This window comes from Charadrius vociferus, unplaced genomic scaffold, assembly GCF_000708025.1.
Source record: "Charadrius vociferus isolate BGI_N301 unplaced genomic scaffold, ASM70802v2 scaffold743, whole genome shotgun sequence".
NCBI lineage: Eukaryota > Metazoa > Chordata > Aves > Charadriiformes > Charadriidae > Charadrius > Charadrius vociferus.
Genome location: NW_009647747.1, coordinates 1304710 through 1323600, shown reverse-complemented (window position 1 = coordinate 1323600; position 18891 = coordinate 1304710). Strand labels below are relative to the sequence as shown.

The 18891-nt window shown below is 39.4% G+C and overlaps 1 protein-coding gene across 1 annotated transcript in view; it reads right to left on the bottom strand.

The window, feature by feature from the left end:
• Positions 1 to 907: 907 nt before the first annotated feature.
• Positions 908 to 18891, bottom strand: part of MALT1 (mucosa associated lymphoid tissue lymphoma translocation gene 1) — a 36637-nt gene continuing 18653 nt past the window's right edge. Inside the window, exons 9-16 of the mRNA XM_009882051.1 lie at positions 16510 to 16713; positions 10835 to 11012; positions 9394 to 9468; positions 8206 to 8333; positions 4727 to 4876; positions 3173 to 3330; positions 2144 to 2269; positions 908 to 1372 (exon numbers count right to left, since the gene is read on the bottom strand). Of these exons, the coding sequence (XP_009880353.1) occupies positions 908 to 1372; positions 2144 to 2269; positions 3173 to 3330; positions 4727 to 4876; positions 8206 to 8333; positions 9394 to 9468; positions 10835 to 11012; positions 16510 to 16713 (1484 nt within the window). The remainder of the gene's footprint in view (positions 1373 to 2143; positions 2270 to 3172; positions 3331 to 4726; positions 4877 to 8205; positions 8334 to 9393; positions 9469 to 10834; positions 11013 to 16509; positions 16714 to 18891) is intronic.

Here is an 18891-nt window from a genome sequence, read left to right as displayed (position 1 = left end):
ACACATACGCAAGGAAGTAAAGAAACTGAGGCTTGAAGGAGACATATTCTTAACCCTGGAATATTAAAACACGGTATCTTCACTTCTGTAAAAGCTCCCTCTTTGCTCAGTTCACTTACATTACGTGTCATCTTATATACTCGATAGGAGGCTGCTAAAACACATCTAAACACATAAAACCTCATTTCAATGCAGCACGTAAAAAGAAATCCCTGGATATTGAACAACTGAAACTGAAAGATGGAAGAGAGAAAGGTGTATTTACCATTTTGGGGCTAATGAATTTTTTAAAATCATCTTAAATCATAGAGGACATGGAAATTCACTTTCCTGGTTAATTCTGTCAATATTTTTTCCTCTGACAGCTATACACGTTTGTCTTGTTTTTGTACAGGATGAGCGATTCCTCTTTGAAAACAGAACATTTGTGAAACACAGATGTACAGTAAATCTTATAACTCCAGTAGGTACTGGAGAATCAGTTGGGAAGATCCCAGGCTTTACTATTTCAAGAGAAACTTCGACACCACAGCCAGGCTTTTATGCACTCATCCCCTCCAGAGGTAGGCAGCTTCCTCCCAGACATGCATGATCGCCCCTGTTCCTGAGCTGCTTGGCTGCCACAGAGCAGAATAGGAAACTCTGACAAGTTCAGGTTTTTCCCTGTATCAAACATAAAATGGTAGGAATAAAAAAGGCATGGTTTTTAACTTTTTCTCCTAAATTCATCTGTCCAGTTTTGTCTCTTTGGAGCTGAAAATTTTTCATCATAGCCTCATCTCCAGTACCACCTCCAGACGCTCCAGTCCCTTTGTCCTGAAGCTCCCAAACTCCAGACAGCAGATAAGCAGTGCGGAAGGTCCCCTGCTCAAGGATGATAATCTGGTCTGTTCTGAACACATCACAGCTACTGCTGTTTAGAGAGTCTGAGGCTGTCAGAGAGAAGGAATTCCAGTTCAACAGTATCATCAGTCGTCTCTACTGGTATATTACTCTCTTCCACAGCGGGGGAATAATTCCGTACTTCATGTCTTGAAGCTAATACCCTTGAAGTCCCACTGCAAGAACATGCTTCTGGTTGTCTGATGCTGTCTGAGCAAATACGGTTCGGATGGTAACCCCCTGGACAGGAATTTGGTTGGCAATGACTAGGGACAAAGTATTTAGTTGCCACTGGACTTGATTCTATTTGGTTATGAAAAGGATTATTAGCCATGCAACAGGTCTGGAGACAGTTATTATTTTTGTATCCATGACGAAGGCCTAATTTAGCAATAAGGGGCTTCCCAACATTAACTTCCTTTCTTTCATCCATTGTATCTTCTATTCCCGGATACTCATAGTGCAAGCAAACGGTGAAGATCAAGTGTTCCTGCAAAAGCGGAAAGAGGACAGGGGGTGGGGGAATAAAAATAAAAAAAAAGTTAAAATTCCTCCCCAAATAAGCAATATAGGAAACATGTGGAGAGGCACAGTCTACTGGAGAAGTAGATGTATCTTTTTAGGAGCTAAAGACATATATTAGGCAAGACTTGTTTACTGAGGACCTCTTTTGGTTAATACTTGCTCACCTGATGGTCTTTATTTCTAGAAGCACTTACATTACACCAGCTGCCAAAAGCACTGAAGAGATACCAAGTGACGTCCAGGACTTGTGCTCATGACACAAAGATAGATAAACTTAACAGTGCCACAGTATGATCAAGTGAGAACCTTTCAAAAACTGCCTGCCCAAGAACACAGGCTGGAATGAAAGGAGATGATAACGTAACATTTACATTTCCTACTCATGAGCCTGTAAGATGCAGCTGTGCTTCAGGTCACACTCTTCTGTACTACAGGGCACAGGAACGTCCCCACAGTATGCAATAGCTGATCTTCACAAAAATAATCATCTTGTCAAAGTTCAGTACGGGCCCAGAAAATGCAAAGTACCTTGCACGAGGGTGTCAGGACTGCATATGCATTGATTCCCTGGCTTTTCTTTTTCAGCTAAGAAACTAAAGTCACTGAATTGTGCTGTTAGCCATTTTTTCCCTCCAACGAGCACATACTTACGCAGACAATCTCAACAGAACTGCAAAGCAACATGATTAGTCTAAACTATCTGAACAAACTCGTGAGGAATAACACATATATTTACCCTTAGTTTTTGCAGTGAACTTAGCCTGGTGTAGAGGCAGTGTTTGGGAAGGTCCTTTGACACTAAATAGCTTCCGGTTTCCTCAGGAGTTCCTTTATTGGCCTCTTTAGGATCCACGTCCAGGTCCTGTTGCAAGAAAGAAATGGGTACTTTGCTGAAAGTACAGAATTGTAGCTCATAAAATAGTTACCAGTATTTCTTTTTATAAAGTCAACATTTTCTTCTTCTTAAAAGGAAAGAAAACACCAATCTTGGATTACTTGCAAAAGCTGCTGAAACCACTGTTAATGACAGGCAGAAGGGGTTACATTTGAGCAGGTTACCCTCTCTTGCTAATGGTTCCTGTCAACTTGCTGTGCTTGCTTCAGGGTTGCTCTTTTTTACCTAACTTCTACTATGAAGCACACTACTACAATGCTGTTTCTGTGAGCTAAACCCACATGTATTTATTATGCACATTAACTCAAATATTTTATTCATAAAGCATCAGAAGTGTCCTGTTTATTCTATCTAAAAAGGTTTTCTGCCCCACGTCCTCTTTCATAGACGGCAAAAAATAAGGTTTTTGTGCCCCAGGGAGCTTTCTGCTTTATTTTTCACATTAGTGTGATCAGCTGAGTAACATCAATGGAACTGGACAGGATCACCAGGTGCAAAAAACTGTAAAACTAAAGCCTAAGAAACCTTGTCCTGCAAAGCAGACGTGTCCTCAGCTCACATAAGAGCTACTGACATTTAACATCTTTAATTAAATATAACAAATACCTGATATTAGACAATGAAAACCAAAGGAAACTTTGACAAAGATGAGCTCAGATTAATTTTAATGTATTTATATATATATATATATATTAAAAATATGCACGAAAGAAGGTAAATGTGTGAGTCTGTACAGACTCACATGTAAGCACCTGATTTCAACAGTTTAGACCCATTTGATTACAAAAGCTGCAGTTTGACATGGACAGACCAGACGGTTTTCAACTTCAGTGGAGGGAGATCAGCGAGACACCAAGAGGAAGCACTTACGAGGGCGAAGTCTGTAACATAGGCTCTGCAAACTACTATTTCAGGTGGCTGCTTTACTATTCGCGTGTAGATTATCATGACATTGGAAAACTCGGCTGCAAACCCCAACTGAATCTGAACACCACACCTGAATTCAAGATACATACTTTCTGGAAGCTCTGCAAATAAATAACACATCATTACATTCTAAATAAAACTTAGCATATGTATTTTCTATTTTTTTAAATTTTGTTTTTAAATTCAAAAGTTTTAAAAGGTATAGACCTCTTCCTCCTGTCCTCCCTCTACCTATGACTTACATATTTAGACTGCAAACCAGCAAACCCGGTTAGAAGCCAAGCCGACAGCAGCGCTGTTTGCCAGTATCACAGGGTAACTGGCAGGCGCTGCCAGAGTGCACTGACTCAACTTCTGCTTCACGGGTTCCTTCCCAATCTCCGTGCAACTAGCAAGGCAACATAGACTTGGATATAGCCTACTAGACAACTAGGATATAGCCTACCGACCCAAGAATTTGCTTCCATAGCTGTAATCGAATCAGCAAGGTTAATACGGTATATATCCACTATATATGGGAGACACAGCTATGGCATTATAAGAACCTTTGAATCTGACAGCAGAATGAGTTTCAGGTTCTCTTTTTTCTTTTCACAGCCTATGCATACATTCACATAGCCTACCCCAGAGCATTTTTCTTTTTTTGTATTTTGGATCCTTCTCAATCCATAGGAATATATTTTAAAGTGCTCAAGGGTCAATGACATCATTCTTTATCTGTATGCTTTGTACTGATTTTTCTGCTCCCACTGGAAGTGGATTATTTAACATTATCATAGAGATACCTTTACACAAATATAAAGGCTATTCTCTTCCCAAATTCCAAACACATTCTCTTCCACGCATGGCTTAAAAACAAACCATAAGATAACATTATGTCTTCCTAATTTTTGTTGTGCATTTCAATCACTTCACAAACAAGAATTCAGGGCTTGAGTCCACAAGTACTCCAACAAATTTAGGTAAATAAAATAAAATAAAAAAAAAGGTCTTAAATCCCACTGCCCTTCTTCAAAAAAAGTCTAGAACGCCTAGAACTGATCTCACCCATATTTTAGTTTTCTTAGTTGTATACATTGAAAACTCCTTTTCATTGTGCACTTTTACCATACAGTTCACTTGGCTATTTTAGGTGATGACTTCAGAATGAGTTTAGTGATGTCTTAAAAGTGTCACTGTTAGACACAAGCAGACTACTGGGAGATTACCGCAGGAGGTAGACATCATATAAGTCTCCCCTTCGGTGTTTGAGTGGTCTTAAATATACCGACTCAGGATGAATTCTGCATGTCACCTTGTTCATTATAATCTCATGTAGAAGTAAACCCAACACAAAGATTTCCAAGATCTGAACATACTAATGGAAATTCAGATATGAACTTGAATTTTCTTCCATTTCCATTCAATACCACAATCCACAGACTAGAGATTATTAAGTACATCCTCTTATTTTTCTGACTGTGCAATTGGATCATCTAAAAGTAGACTGTACTATACCATGAGCTTTGGCCCACTGTAGGTTCCGTGCCAGAGACTCTGCAGAAGATACGATTTGTTGAATGGGATCAGTTAATGCCCTTTTCTCAGACAAACTGCTGCGGATCTCCAAAGCTTGCTTCCCTTTGGTAAGGTGACATTTGCCCATATCTGAAAATAAGATGCATATAACTTCTCTCAAAATCAATGCTGCTGAAATTCTAACTAGATTAAGTACATCACTGCAATATTGTCTGGTTGCTCTGGTTACGCCAGTGTCAGCACTTCCATAAAAACTTGCAATTTCAGAAGTATTCATTGCTCAGCCGTTCATTCACTTTAGCTAAACCAGCACACCAGATGCCTTCAGAGAATTCTGAGGGTTTTGCTTGTGCTCACATGTATTGCAAAACCAGTTCAAGCAATACCACGGCTCTGATTCAGTAAGGTCCTAAAGTGACTAATTTCAAGCATGTGAATAATACCATCAGAGGGGATTTCTAAAGAATTGGAGGCAAGTGGAGTATTTTAGGGGTTGATAAAGAGGCCAATGCTGTTGGGCTCACCAGTACAAGAATGACACGTACAAACTGGAGACAGTGCAGTGAAGGGTCACAGAGATGAGGGGCCTGGAACACCCCTCGCGTGACGTGAGTATGAGGGAACTGGAGCATCTTTAGTATGACGAGATGCTGAGAAAGCTGAGACTGTTTAGACTGGGGAGAACATGTCTCGGGGGACTTCTTATCAATATGTACAAATACTTGACATGGGAAACTAAAATAGACAGAGCCAGACTCTTCGCATCATGACCAGTGACAGCACAAGAGGAAGCTGATGCAAACTGAAATAGGGAAAATTCCACTTAACTAAGAAACAACTTTCTAGTTTAAGAGTGATCAAACCCTGCAGGTTGTGCAGTGAGACTGTGGAGTCTCCATCCTCGGAGACATTCAAAACCCACATGGAAAAGGTCCTGAGCAACCAGCTCGAGTTTACTCTGCTTTGAGCAACAGGGTTGGACTTGACAATCTCCAGAGGTCCTTTCCAACTTTAATCGGTCTGCAATTCAAACTTACTCCAATTTATCAGAGTGTCCCTATATTTAGTTCAATTACATTTTGAAATAATTTTGCTGCGTGCAGAAAGTCAAAACCTATGGTCTGCAAAGTGAATTAAAAAAAAACTGGAAAATTTCCATTTATGAGTTCATAAAAAATTGAAATAATGAAGGCGATTTACATGGAACACTTTCAGTGTGAACACTCCTTTGGAACATTTTCAAGTATCATCAGTGCACCGGCGTACTAACACTCAGTATCTGGCAATACTGACAACAACGGTTGTCACATTGCCTGACGAATCAACCTTTCTCTCCACTTTGAGTTCAAGAATGAGATAAGTCATAGGTCACACGTCAGAACATCTAGAGCATTTAACATTAACCTGGCAGTACAGACGAAGCAACAGGAGTCAGTCGTATCTTACAGGACATTTGGAAAAGTGTAGGAAAAATAGCTACCGGCAAAACTGTGACATGTTCTTATGGGGAAGCCACAAAGGTGAAGGGAAGAGCAGAGAGAAATCTCAGAGAATACTAACCCACTTCAGAACACCCAAAAACATTGACAAAAAGGATGAGGAGAAGAAAAGGGTGAGAGTATTTCTGGATATTTGTTCATTATAAATTTTGTAAACTTCTCATGCAAGCTGAAAGACTGATTGGCCTATGACCACTGCAAAATGCAAGCGGGTGTCTGTTCTGTTCCTACTCCTGCTTTGAACACGCTGACAATGGGAGAACGCGGGATGAAAACTAAACACGCAGTATATACATATACTGCAGACATAGCATTGATGCTAGGATGAGCAGATTACAGGGTTCTCTTTCCACAAAACATTGAGTTAGAATGTCCCAGAAGAGGCAAGAAAGGTTAAGGAAAGGGAAGATATTTGGGCCTGGTTCAAAACAAAGAGTTTCAGGAACAACGGCTTAATGAATGTGGGCCTAAATACAGCAGCTGGTGAGCATCCAGCAGGAGGAGCCCTATTAGAGCTTCTGCCAGGCTTTCAGGCAACACAGCTATAGCTAGCTCCCAGTTCCTACCACTGCAAATGAGAGGACAGCAAGTCCTCAAATTGTTCCTTTTTATTTAGGTAACGGCAAAACTGAGTAGTACTGTGAGCAAATAAAAAGTAAAAATCTTAATGCAAAAAGCACTCTGCTTGAGTGCACCTGGCAAAAGAAAAACACATTGCCCTATGGAGGGAAAAAAAAAAATAAAAAAAAAAAATCAATTTCAGCCCTAGGCTTTGGAATAATCTTTTTAGTTTTCCCATCTTCCGGATAATTCCGAGATCTTCTGAAATTTTATTTACCTTTTCACGGAAACTTCACGAAAAGGTTAACAGATAAGACTGAAAATACAGAACGGTAAGTTTGTTTTATGGGGCCTAGTCAAGCAGCACATGAACTTTAAGCAAAAAGACAGAGAATATATACCAGACAAACATGCAAATGGTAACCGAGGACCATCACGTTTCAGTTTACATCCTGGGGTATGCTGGAGTCCTATTGCCATCAATTTGACATAAATTCCATGCTTATATTTCAGCTAGTCAACCAATGATCTCTTCCCTTTCCTCAGCAGGGCACTGACAGAAGCTCTGTCAGTTTAATCTTTGCGTTTAATTTTCAACAGCCTAACCTGCTGACAGCAGAACTTTACTGTGCATTTAGGATCCTCTTGCATTGTTTCTGCTTTTTGGATCCCTGTCAGAAGACAGACTGGGCAAAATTCTGAGACCTGCAGTTGCATCAAGAACACACCAAGAAAATGCAGCAGAACTTGGCTGATCATGTACATTACCGACAAATAACAGAATCTTATGCAGACAGCTCTTTGTTCATAGCCATATCCAGTCTATGTTTCGAGCAAATGTTTGCACAGAAGCAATATATTTTAGCACTTCTCCCATCAATTATAAAAGACAATTACTGAACCAGGCATGTTAAAACAGTGGATTGCCCTTTATAGCGCACCTACACCCTTTGACAGAGGGCAAATAATTATCCTCACTGTAGCACTCTGAGGTAGGTAGGCCTGAGTTAATTGTTTAAACGAACATGGAAGTGACTGGACTACCACTAGCAGCTGACACCACAAGACAGAAGAGTAATTTTTGTGGATGGATAATTAAAAGCTCCATGCAGAAAGACACTCAGAACAAATAAGGTTCACTAAAAAGGAGAGTATAAAATTGACAAGCGTTAAAGAAGCTCAAATCCCTTTACAATATCACGATCTTTGTTAACGTGCTGCCCAGTAGCACCTGCTTCTTGATAAAAGATGTTGTTTTAACAAAATGCAACAGGAAAGAGCTTAAAGTAGTGTAACACATTTGCTACGAAAAGAACGACATTTAAGCAAAGAAGTTTTTTAGTAGTTTTAGTTTCTCAGCAGGCTGAGAAGAGCATTAGTGCAGTAAGCTGGATTCACCTTCTGCAACCTCATCAAGCAGTACAGTGATCTTCTTGTCTTCTAACAAACGGTCCTTCAAGAACTTCATGAAGATTCCGTTGGCCAACCCCGACTGCTGAATTTCAAAGGCTTCTGCTCCTTGGCACCTATGAGATCACCAATATCAGACAAGGAAAAAACACCGAAACATCCGCATGATTAAGATCAACATGAGGACAAACGGAGTAAAGTTGTGTTGGAAATGAGGGAAAGAAACCCCACAATTTGAAAGCCAGGATGTGTCTGAGGCCAACCTGCTCTTCATGTTCATATGCAAGCAACTCCTCCTGGGAAGATTTCACTTACAATCAAGCCATGGACCAGAACTGATGTCAAACTGTTTATAAGAGGAGCTTAAATTTCCCATAGAGGACTTCATCAAAGCTCTTGACTACTTCTATACAACAGCTTTTGCACTTGACTTCAAAACTGACAGAGAGGGGTTATTTAGCTTTCTGCATAAGTAACCTCTTCAAATAGCTTCAAATGCGGTTATAACTTCATTCTTTACACCCAGAATAAGAAACGCAGGGGCCAATCTAATTGCTACTCCTCAAATAATTCATTAATTTGTATTTCTAACTTTTTTTTTTCTAGAAATTTAACTTGCATTAACAGAGGAGACCCACAACCGACGAGGGTACAGCACGTAGGTTATAGTTAATCAACTGCTCCACAGTACTTGACCTTGTGCACAAGCTCACAGTGCAGCAAGTACCGCTAGGAACACACAGGACGTAACTGCCCCTTCCCATCAGCACAAACAAACAGAACAGTATGGCTCTGAGGGTAACATTTGGTTTTTTTCACCTCTAAGAAATCATACTTCAATGAGTACCATTAAATAACCATTAAAAAAAGATCAGGAACACTGTCCTGCAGTTTCTGTGTGCTGAATGCAGTTCCCTCAGTGGAGTTACCCTATATCTGAATGGGACCGTTAAATACTGGGAGTCATTACAAATGCAGTTCCACAGTCAGTCAGAGTATGGAATGATTCAAAGAATGAAGTAAAAAAGATCGTATATAGGATACAGATATGGATATGAATTACTGGTCCTTTAACACCAGTGTTAGTATTTTTCTGTAAAAGATTAGCTATACAATCTCAATGGTCACTTCTGGCTTCAAATACTCTGTGGCATAGCAGGAGAAAAATTTCCTTACGTTGCATATCCAAAAACAATGTTGGCCGTAACCTTCAGAGCATCTAAGATAAGAATTGTGTCATCATATTCATTTCTGCAATAAATGGAAACACAAAAAAGTAAAATAGTAATTTGAGAACTAATAGTGGTAACAAACTCTACAGTTGTTCAAATGACCAAACCAGCACAGTTCAGAAAGAGTAACTTTTTTCTCTCCTACAGTTCTGGAATGAATTCTAACAGCTAAAAGACAAAAAAATCAGCATCATCGACACTCTTCACGAAGACAATGTAAAGACATAGTCAGATAGCGCACATTACCCAGATGAGGGCATGCCATATTAACCAATATGCAGTTTGGCTGCAATCTCTTAAAAAAAGATTTCTGATAACTAGCCATTTTAGATTATAACAAGAACTATACGTTCGGGTATTTTTTTCCAAAACATGGTGTCTGCATAGTTAACATGAGGCTTATGTAGCCGTATTTTCTATTTGGACAGCAGATTGTGAAGCTGAACTGTGCCATTGGCATTTCATTAGCCGTGAAGTTAAGGGGCTCCACAAACAGCAAAGCACTAGCAATTTTCGATTATGAAACATTCCTTTGAGACGAATTTTCAGAAGTGCTGACTGAAGAGCTGATTTCAAGTGCAAGTTTAATCGAGTATAGTAGTCTCCTGACATGGAAAGAAAACAGTAATTGGTTTAGAAAAATCCGATAAACCAGTTGACTTTTAAGCTCTAAAGAAAGATACAACACCCCCAGCATAAAAGCAGTCCACAAAATCCATGCCTCTGAAGAGTTCTAAAATAAGCACTCCACTTGAGCCCTTCTGTCAAATTACGTGCCTTTGATCGTATGGCTTCTCCTTCCTCCTTCTAATGATGAAGATGGTTAATGACGTAAGGGGAAAGGGTATTTTTTCTTCTTTAAGATGCCTAATTACACTTTATCTAGTAAGAGAGATGCTTTATGACTTTTAAACAACAACGAAAAAAAGCAGAAATAAATGTCATTCAAATCAAAAGGCAAGTATCTACCCATGGAAACAAAAAGTCTAATCACCAGCTTCACATTTCCATCGAAGGCCAAAGGCAAAATAAGTCTATGAATGAACTCTAGTGACTCTAAAAGCACTCTGGTGCAGGCTGTGAATTCTCAGAACCACGAACTTTCAAGTACAGTGGATTCTCAGCCTAGACTAAAGATTTCTCCTCAGCGTGAAGTCCAGCTTTCTCTCAAGATCCCTTGCTATTCTCTCAAAGTGGCTGGTCAGTTCTATTTGTTCATTTTTAAAATAGGTTCAGTTTTAATCTGTTGCTGCAGCAAATAAACTGAACTTCAGAGCTGGTTCCCAGAACTGCAGTTATTATGCTGTCTCCCTCTATCATGAAGCAAAAACATCCCTCAAACATCTAATGTCAGTTCTTGCTATTCATGAATGATGAGATTATACCTTTTCCGACACATATCCAGTAGGAATACATTAAGTCCCGTCTCTTTTTCCTGCATTAGTTTGAGGATGTTCTGCACGCAGAGACAGTTTGCAGATCGGTAGGGATTTGGAGCATCAATAGGAACCATGAAACTGTTTCCATAGTTTTCGTAGCCATGGCCAGCATAGTATAACAAACCTGAGAGTTCAAAATATACATGATTGAAAACACAGGTCAAAAGTACATTGGAACATTTCTATAAATTCTAACACTGTCAAAAACTTCACGCATTTTGTCCACACTACGTGTCTGTGGGAGATTATGATCATGCAAGCGACTCTAAGCAGGGTGGGGTTTTTTTTAAAATATCGCTAGGCCTTTGTTAATACAGGAGAAGGATGGGGAGGTGGGGGGTCACCACGCTAACATCAACTTCACAATACACAGACACAACAAATGTAAAAAAAAAAATCACTCATGCAACAGAATCAATTAGATACCTGCATCAAACGCACAAAGTTAAATACTCTTAAAACGTTTTATGTAGAGTTATGACCTCTAACAGAAATAATCTGTTATGTATATCTAACTCGGATATGAATGAGGAAATGTAGTAATGGTAAAACGTCTTCTCTGCATGTGCAATCACAAAGCTTTGAGGAGCAGTGAGTCAGTGCAGAATTTATAGGTAGGAAAAAAAATAGCACTGAACAGTCTGGATGGATTTTTTTTCTGCAAGTTTTTAGTTTTGACGTTTCCTCTGTACAGTCAGTTTCTCCATTTTCTTTTGTCTTTTTTTATAGGGAGGGATAAGAAATATTTTTACATTTAGAGGGGGGCAAAAAAAAAAAGATTATTCCATGACCATATTTGGTAGGACTCCAGAGCACATTCCCATTACCAAACTACCAACACTGATTGCATCTACCATCTCTTTACAGTTACAGACTCCTGACACTTGTGGCTCTACTAAACACATTCTTTCCATGCTTACCTAGACACAAAAGATTATCCAACAATCATCTCCCTCATGTGTCAATACACAATGGTCTACAATATTTTAAGATTTAAAAACTTCAATAAAACATGCAATAGTTTTGTATAAAGAAAACATATCATGGAATTTAAGAAAAGCTTTTCTTAACCCCGAAAAAGGGAACTGCAAGCTAGGGCTTAGATTTTACTTATATGAATACAAGTGTCAAATATTAAAGTCATATCAATTTGCAGTAAGATTAGATGATCTTAGCATTAATAACCTCCACTGCCATAAAATGCAGTTACCGGAAGCTTGTATGATTAAATGGAATTTTCCTGTCGTCTGTTCCCAGTGCTGTTTTTGCTTATTTGTGCAAAGTTCCATCTTCTAAAAAGAACTTTTATTTATCTACACAAAGCAGTCTATGGGTCACTATATTAGTATATAGTGCTGCAGCTGAATAAAAGTCAGAGATATTACAATTTATGCGAACTAGGGAATATGGTCTTATGTCATTATTCCTACTAAAAATAGCTATGAAATTTACGTCACTAGAGAACTTGAATATTCAGAAAAAACAAAATAAGCCTTACCCTAATATACTAAAATAATCGACATGTAAATCAGCTTGTGTATGCTAGGTATTTTTACCTTTTCATTACAGTTAGCTACAACAAATTAAAATACTTTTCTCACACAGCCCTGCACTTTTTGTAAAGGAAGACCAAGATACACCTACGCCCCTTCAAACTAAGCCTTCGGTCCTCTTTTACTTGTATGCTCTCGAGTCATTAACAACTATGCCAAGACCTTGCAAACTGCTGCATTCAATCAACAGCGCTCAATTTCTTTTTATGGGCAGCACGCACAGCCAAGATCAGCAGCCAGCGAGTGCATACACGGTGAACTCCAGGGTGCAAAGTTTCACTTCAACAAAGAGCCTTATGATTATTCATCTGCCAGAGTATCGGCAAATGGCAATGGCTTTATTCAATTAAAAGTTAGATTTCTGAAGGATACAGAATTTAAAATGTAAGATTAAAAACCTAACAAATAAAGGTACTATTGGGTTATTTATAAGATTCCAAACCTGAGACTGGGTAGTTTCAAGAGAGTTAAAAATGAAGTTAAGTGCCAAGTGCATGACTGCATGTCAGGTGCTAAGTTAAAAGGAAACTCTTAAATTTGATTTCCACAGAGTTTGGATCCGGACCTAAATCAAGATTATATTTGAGATTATATATATCTACGTTAGATAAGTAATTGGATGGACCGAAAGAAACAGGTCTAATGTAAAGCACAATTTATCAGAGTATTTCCTCAATGAATAGAAATATTTCAGAAGTAAGAGCTACATGTCTTTTATGTCCTTAAGTAGATGACTGTGCTACGCTTATTTGATGAGTACCTGCAACAGTTAATATGTTGAGCTCAAGATCAGAAATAAACCTCTGCATACCCGAGTAAGCAGAGTAAACATGTTTGGAGGGCCTCATTAGACACTTTGACACAACAATTTTAAGTAGGCTCAAGTTCCTCACAGACGTCAGCATTTAAGTGATACCTGCGTCTCTCTCTTGCTTTCTCTCTCTCTGTTTTAAAAGAAAGCAGCCTAGCTACTTTCAGACGTTAAATCATACGGGTCTCTGCTTTTGCCCTTTGTGGAATACAGTATTAATTAATTGCACCCTACATTTAAACAACATAAACTAAGACATTAGAGGAGACAATCATCATTACTTTGTTTACTACTCCTGCTCTTAAGGAACACTCTCTGAAATGCCACTTTCCTGGCAGTAAGCAAGAATTATGCAATGTCATATCATGAGCATGTGTAACAAGGACTAAACAGAAGTAGCCACTATGCCTCCTATTTGGAGCTATGCCCACTGAAAATGCAATAAATCATTATCTGTTTGTGCACTGACAGCATCTTTTATATGCTTTAAGCCATTAATAGCCACTATCCAGAAACAAAGTGACAATTTAAATCAAAGTAGTTACTGCCACACACTACTGAAGGAATGCTCTGCTTACCTTTCAAAAATACCAACTTGCTGGAGAAATACAACTGCAAAAACATGCCTTATAAGAGCTTTCATATGGTGCTGGTGAGAAATTCATTTACGCCTTTCAGTACTTTATTTTCTAAATTCATGTCAACAATTATAGAAAAAAATTAAGAAGGCGCATGGATCTAAAAGCTCAGGCAAATGTACAAGCACATCTATTTCCCAGGGAACAAAAAAAGAAAACTGCTATCAGAAAGCCTACTACACTTTACTGCCATAATTAGTCTTCATGTCATGCAAGTTTTGGCTCTGACATAAATGCCCAAATGTCAGATCAGGCAGTTCTGCACAGACTGAGCATCAGGTAACACACCATTAAAAAACTCATACTAAGAAATAATCTGACCTTCTCTTCCAAAAAAGAATCAAGTAATGTTTTCTCGGGTGGGCATTACCATAGGAACTCTGCAATTTAAACAGGACAACTGCCAGAACGTTTTGGTCCCTGTTCCAAATCTTTTCTGGAGTCATTTATGCAATCTTAGCTTTTACAAAAATGACACAAGTAGTGGCAGTCAGCAGCAAACTCCACAGAAGAGCTTCTCTTACACTCCAAGCCAGGTCATTCTAGGCCTTTTCCATGCAAGACATGAAGGTTTTTGCTCTGTGCATCAATTCCACCATGCCCTCCCCCAGCTAGCACAGCCACCAGTTCTGTCTTGTGCTTTATCCCTCAAAATCAAGTTTATGCAAGACGAGGAATCCCAACATGTGAGTAATCATCTAAGACTCAAGGCATATCAGTAGTAGCAACGCATACCAGACCTGATTGGTTAGTCGTTGTCCCAGCAGAAGGCACCTCCTCTGCGGTATGTGGGGGAGAACTTAAAATTATTATTAATATTGTATTACAAGTATCTTATAAATGGATGTGTGACTCAAATAACAAAAACTTAGAGGAAAAAAAAGAGAAACGTGTTAAACACGTATCTTTTAGTACGGATACTTTGCTTAGTTTGTCCTCCTATAACTTAAACCAATGCTGATGAGGTACTGTAGCACAATCATTAAAGCGAGGCTGCAATTTAACGGTAAGTGCCTTGGAGTTTTGTGTGGTGTTATTTTTAAGTCTCAAGAGTTTAAGCTTAAGCAGCATAACCACTACTAAGCTTTCCACCTAATATGCAAAGACATACAGAAAGAATAAATTTTATGCTCTATATTTAGACCTTCCACAGAGCTGTGAAACAATCGTTGTACCTGAATTCTTCCCAAACAGGAATCTTAGTTTTTAACTTGGTGAAAAGTCCTTTATTGTTGACAAGCACAGGAAGTCAGAACCTGAAATCCATAGCTCACCAATTTCTCAGTTAATGCCTTTCCTTGTGCAAGGTATATTTTGCAAAGGATAACGTGAATTCTTCTGTTTTACTTTACTTCTTTACAGTGCACAGACATAACTTTAGAGAACTAAATTTTCATTTGAGATAAACAAACTTCTTTTCAATTTGCTTTTTGAAGTAGACATCCAGGTTTGCACAACTCACTCTCACTCCCTGTCAAGGACCTTATGATAAATTCTGTGCTTGCTAAGCCAGTATCACAATAACTGAAAGGAACCAGCAATTCAAACCGAAGATTCTACTTCACCTGAAAACTTGGCAAAAAAGATTGCATCCAACCTGTTGAGTGTTATGCCCTAACTCTAAAGCACAATGTTTTTCTCTTATTTCTGTACTGCATATTTTAGTTCGTAACATCTTCATGAGAGATACGCTTTGCTAGTATGTCCCACCGCCCTCCCCCCCACAAACCTGGTATCAGAGTGCAGCTCACTGTCAGGGCAAAGAAAAGCATCCCTCTTCCTCTGGTCCTTACAGAGCTGGCGAGCGAGGACTAAGAGAGCAGAGCAGCCCCTCCCAAAGAGCACCAGAAGGATGGAAATCCAGAAGGAAAGAGCATTCTGCAGACATCCAGTAGAAAGACAGGGGATGAAGGGAAGGGTCCCACCAGCAAGCCCAGAACATATTCCGTGCTGTACTTAGGGCTGTTCGCCGCCTCCCCAACAGAAACGCACCCAGCGGTTTCAGTACGCCAAGCGACTGGCCAGCCCTAACCACATCATTAACTTGCAGGCACGGGGAAGGGAAGAGGACAACTGAGTTTATGAAGACTGTGTTTAAGAGGTCTCCTAAAGCAGCAAGGACTGCTGCCCAAGACTACACGTGGTCTTGTACTGCAGTTACAGAGCTGTCAACTACTCTGCTACTTGCTCATTTCCATAATACACTAATACAGGTGACACAACAGACTACTCTTGCTCCTGCTTAAAAGACTACTACAAACTAGTACTAATGACTTCTTAGTACCAATGTCCATCTTCTGCAGGGCATGTCAAATATGCTATACATATGCAGCAGCTTTTAGCAGACAAACACATCAGTACTATCAAACAAAAAAGTGCACTGCAGTTTTAGGTGTGGTTAAAGAAAGTTCAAACGCTTTATCTGTTCTAAGAGTAAAGAAACAATAACATTTTAACCAAAGTCAAAGGATATGCTGGTGGGTGTTTTAAACTTACTTTTCCCATTAAGTTTGTTTTGCTATCACATGTAGTGAGCTGGCAGAGGTAAACACCAGATGTCTGTCTACTTGATACATCACAAAATCGACCTACTCCAGAAGGGATGTCACACGTTCTTACCATATACTCCTTTGTCCAGGAGAAGTAAAAATTCATCCACTGCATTTCGCATCTCGGACTCAGTAAGATCCAGCAAAGAAACAACTTTGAAATCCAGCTGTCTTAGCAAATTAGTCAATTCATAGACATCTACCATCGGAGCCTTGAGTTGGGGGTGATTCCAGTAGCTCATATTTCCTATTAACAGAGCTACCTTGTCTGTTGCTGCAAAGACAAAGGAAAAACAAAACCACAGCACTTTTATATATTCCATGCATTCAATACCTTTAAATTTAATTTCTTCTAAATTGAAAATAGTATCCAATCTCACTTCAGGTACGACATGTGATTTTAAGTGTCATCATACATCAACAATACAGCTCAACTGTCTCCTCATCCAAAAACCAAAAAACCCCCATTTCAGCATGGTCTGACAGTCAGCATATCTGAACTGTGATGCATCTCAGACTGGATAACCTGTCAAGAAGTGAGTCACTAAGGCTATCTCCCATTCCTTTCATTTTTCTGGAGGCAAAAACAATTACTGAATTCCCCCATTCATGAAGAAATTCAATAAACGTGAAAATTCTTATGGCAAGTTGCCAAAGCTATGGTCAGTATACTTTCCCCAAAACCTCAAATTTTCTTGTGCTTCCTAAAAAACAAACAAAAAACCACCACACACAAAAAAAGCCTGCTTTCACATCTCCGACTCCCATGTCCTGTCTCTCTAAAACACAGTACATTTAGGTGGAAACTTTTACAGGTCAGAAGGAAAAAGTCTTCTTTCTGTTTGTTAAGGTTTCTTTTTACTGTTGCTCTGATTAAAAACAATTATACAGAGACATAAGAAATTCACAAAATTCAGAGCGAAGTCTATTGATAGTCATAGTTTGAGTTACGTTCATGTTGATTTTAATAAAGTCCGAAGTAATTCTGTCATAACTAAACAAAGCTGCAATGAAAGGGGAAAAAGTCACATTGACAGAAATGCTTTAAAGACCGCTATCTGATTTTTATCCAAAAATCGCATACTAAGTTACAAAATGCACTTAACCAAAGCAAGGCATTTCCTTCCTGCTTTGTTACTTCTCCTCTCCAATAGGAATTATTGTCCCCCAGCTCTGGTGGCAAATGAGATGATGTAAACGCCCCAAACCTGCGTCAGTAACCCTGCACAGCTAGATCCAGAAGAGAATCTCTGTCCACAGCCTCAATGTCTAACTCACCTCCTTCAAACAAGATGTTTTCAACATTTTTGCAGCTGGAGAACCTCCGAGGTCTTGAACAGTGTGAACTATTTCAAACAGCAATGGCTGAGTGACAGTGGCATACTGTCTTTGAAAAACACTTAGTAGTACAAGCTTCTAATTAATCTAGAAAAGGTGAACCAGGACTGGGAAGCACTTACACTCCCTTCTGCACTTATGAGCCTGAATGAGTGGTAAAATTTTGACAGAGGTCAGCAGTCTTTACCTGGTTTAGTATCGACAAGCGAACACGCCTGACTACAGTCAAGTCTACCACGCAAATTTAAGACTGTGATTAAAAAAACTCTTCTCCAGCCACTACGAGGCATATACAAGGGCATGTTGTGATAGGATGAGGAGTAACGGCTTCAAACTGGAAGATGGCAGTTTTAGAATAGATATTAGGAAAAAAAAAAAAAATAATCACTAAGAGGGTGGTGAGGCACTGGAACAAATTGACCAGAGAAGCTGTGGCTGCCCCATCCCTGGAGGTGTCCAAGGCCAGGTTGGACGGGGCTTGGAGCAACCTGGGCTGGTGGGAGGGGTCCCTGCCCAGGGCAGGGGGTGGCACTGGATGAGCTTTAAGGTCACTTCCAACCTAAACCAGTCTATGATTCTAACTATTCCTCATAACACGCATAGGCTATCCATCTATCTTTATGAGCTTCAGCTCAGGATCAAAGCGTCCACACGCTGTGCATAGGAAGAGCTGAGCTTGCAGGGACAGCATACCCTTAGCAGACAGACTACCAACCCTTTTTATCACATCATCCTAATAGCACTATCTCCAACTGTCAAAGTATTCAAAGTAATGGAGTAACTCACTTGCTAAGGTCGTAGCCAGAGGAATTTGAAACAGTAAACTGAAACAGGGGAGTTGTAGACGCTCCACCGAGTCACTAAAAATACTGGTGCCCTCACCACAGTTTACTGCTGAAAGGGCATGCGAGCATTATAAAGGACTATAAAAATATACAGAAGTCTCCTTCCCTGCAGCTGTTTACACACTCTACAGTTATTTCACTAGCAGTGGCAGAGGAAGCAATAATCAGAAAAATCAAAATCTATTTCCTAGATTTGAAATACATATGTGCATTACAGCTATAAAACTACTTACCAACAGGCCTGTGATTGGATTCTTCTTGTAGGTCTG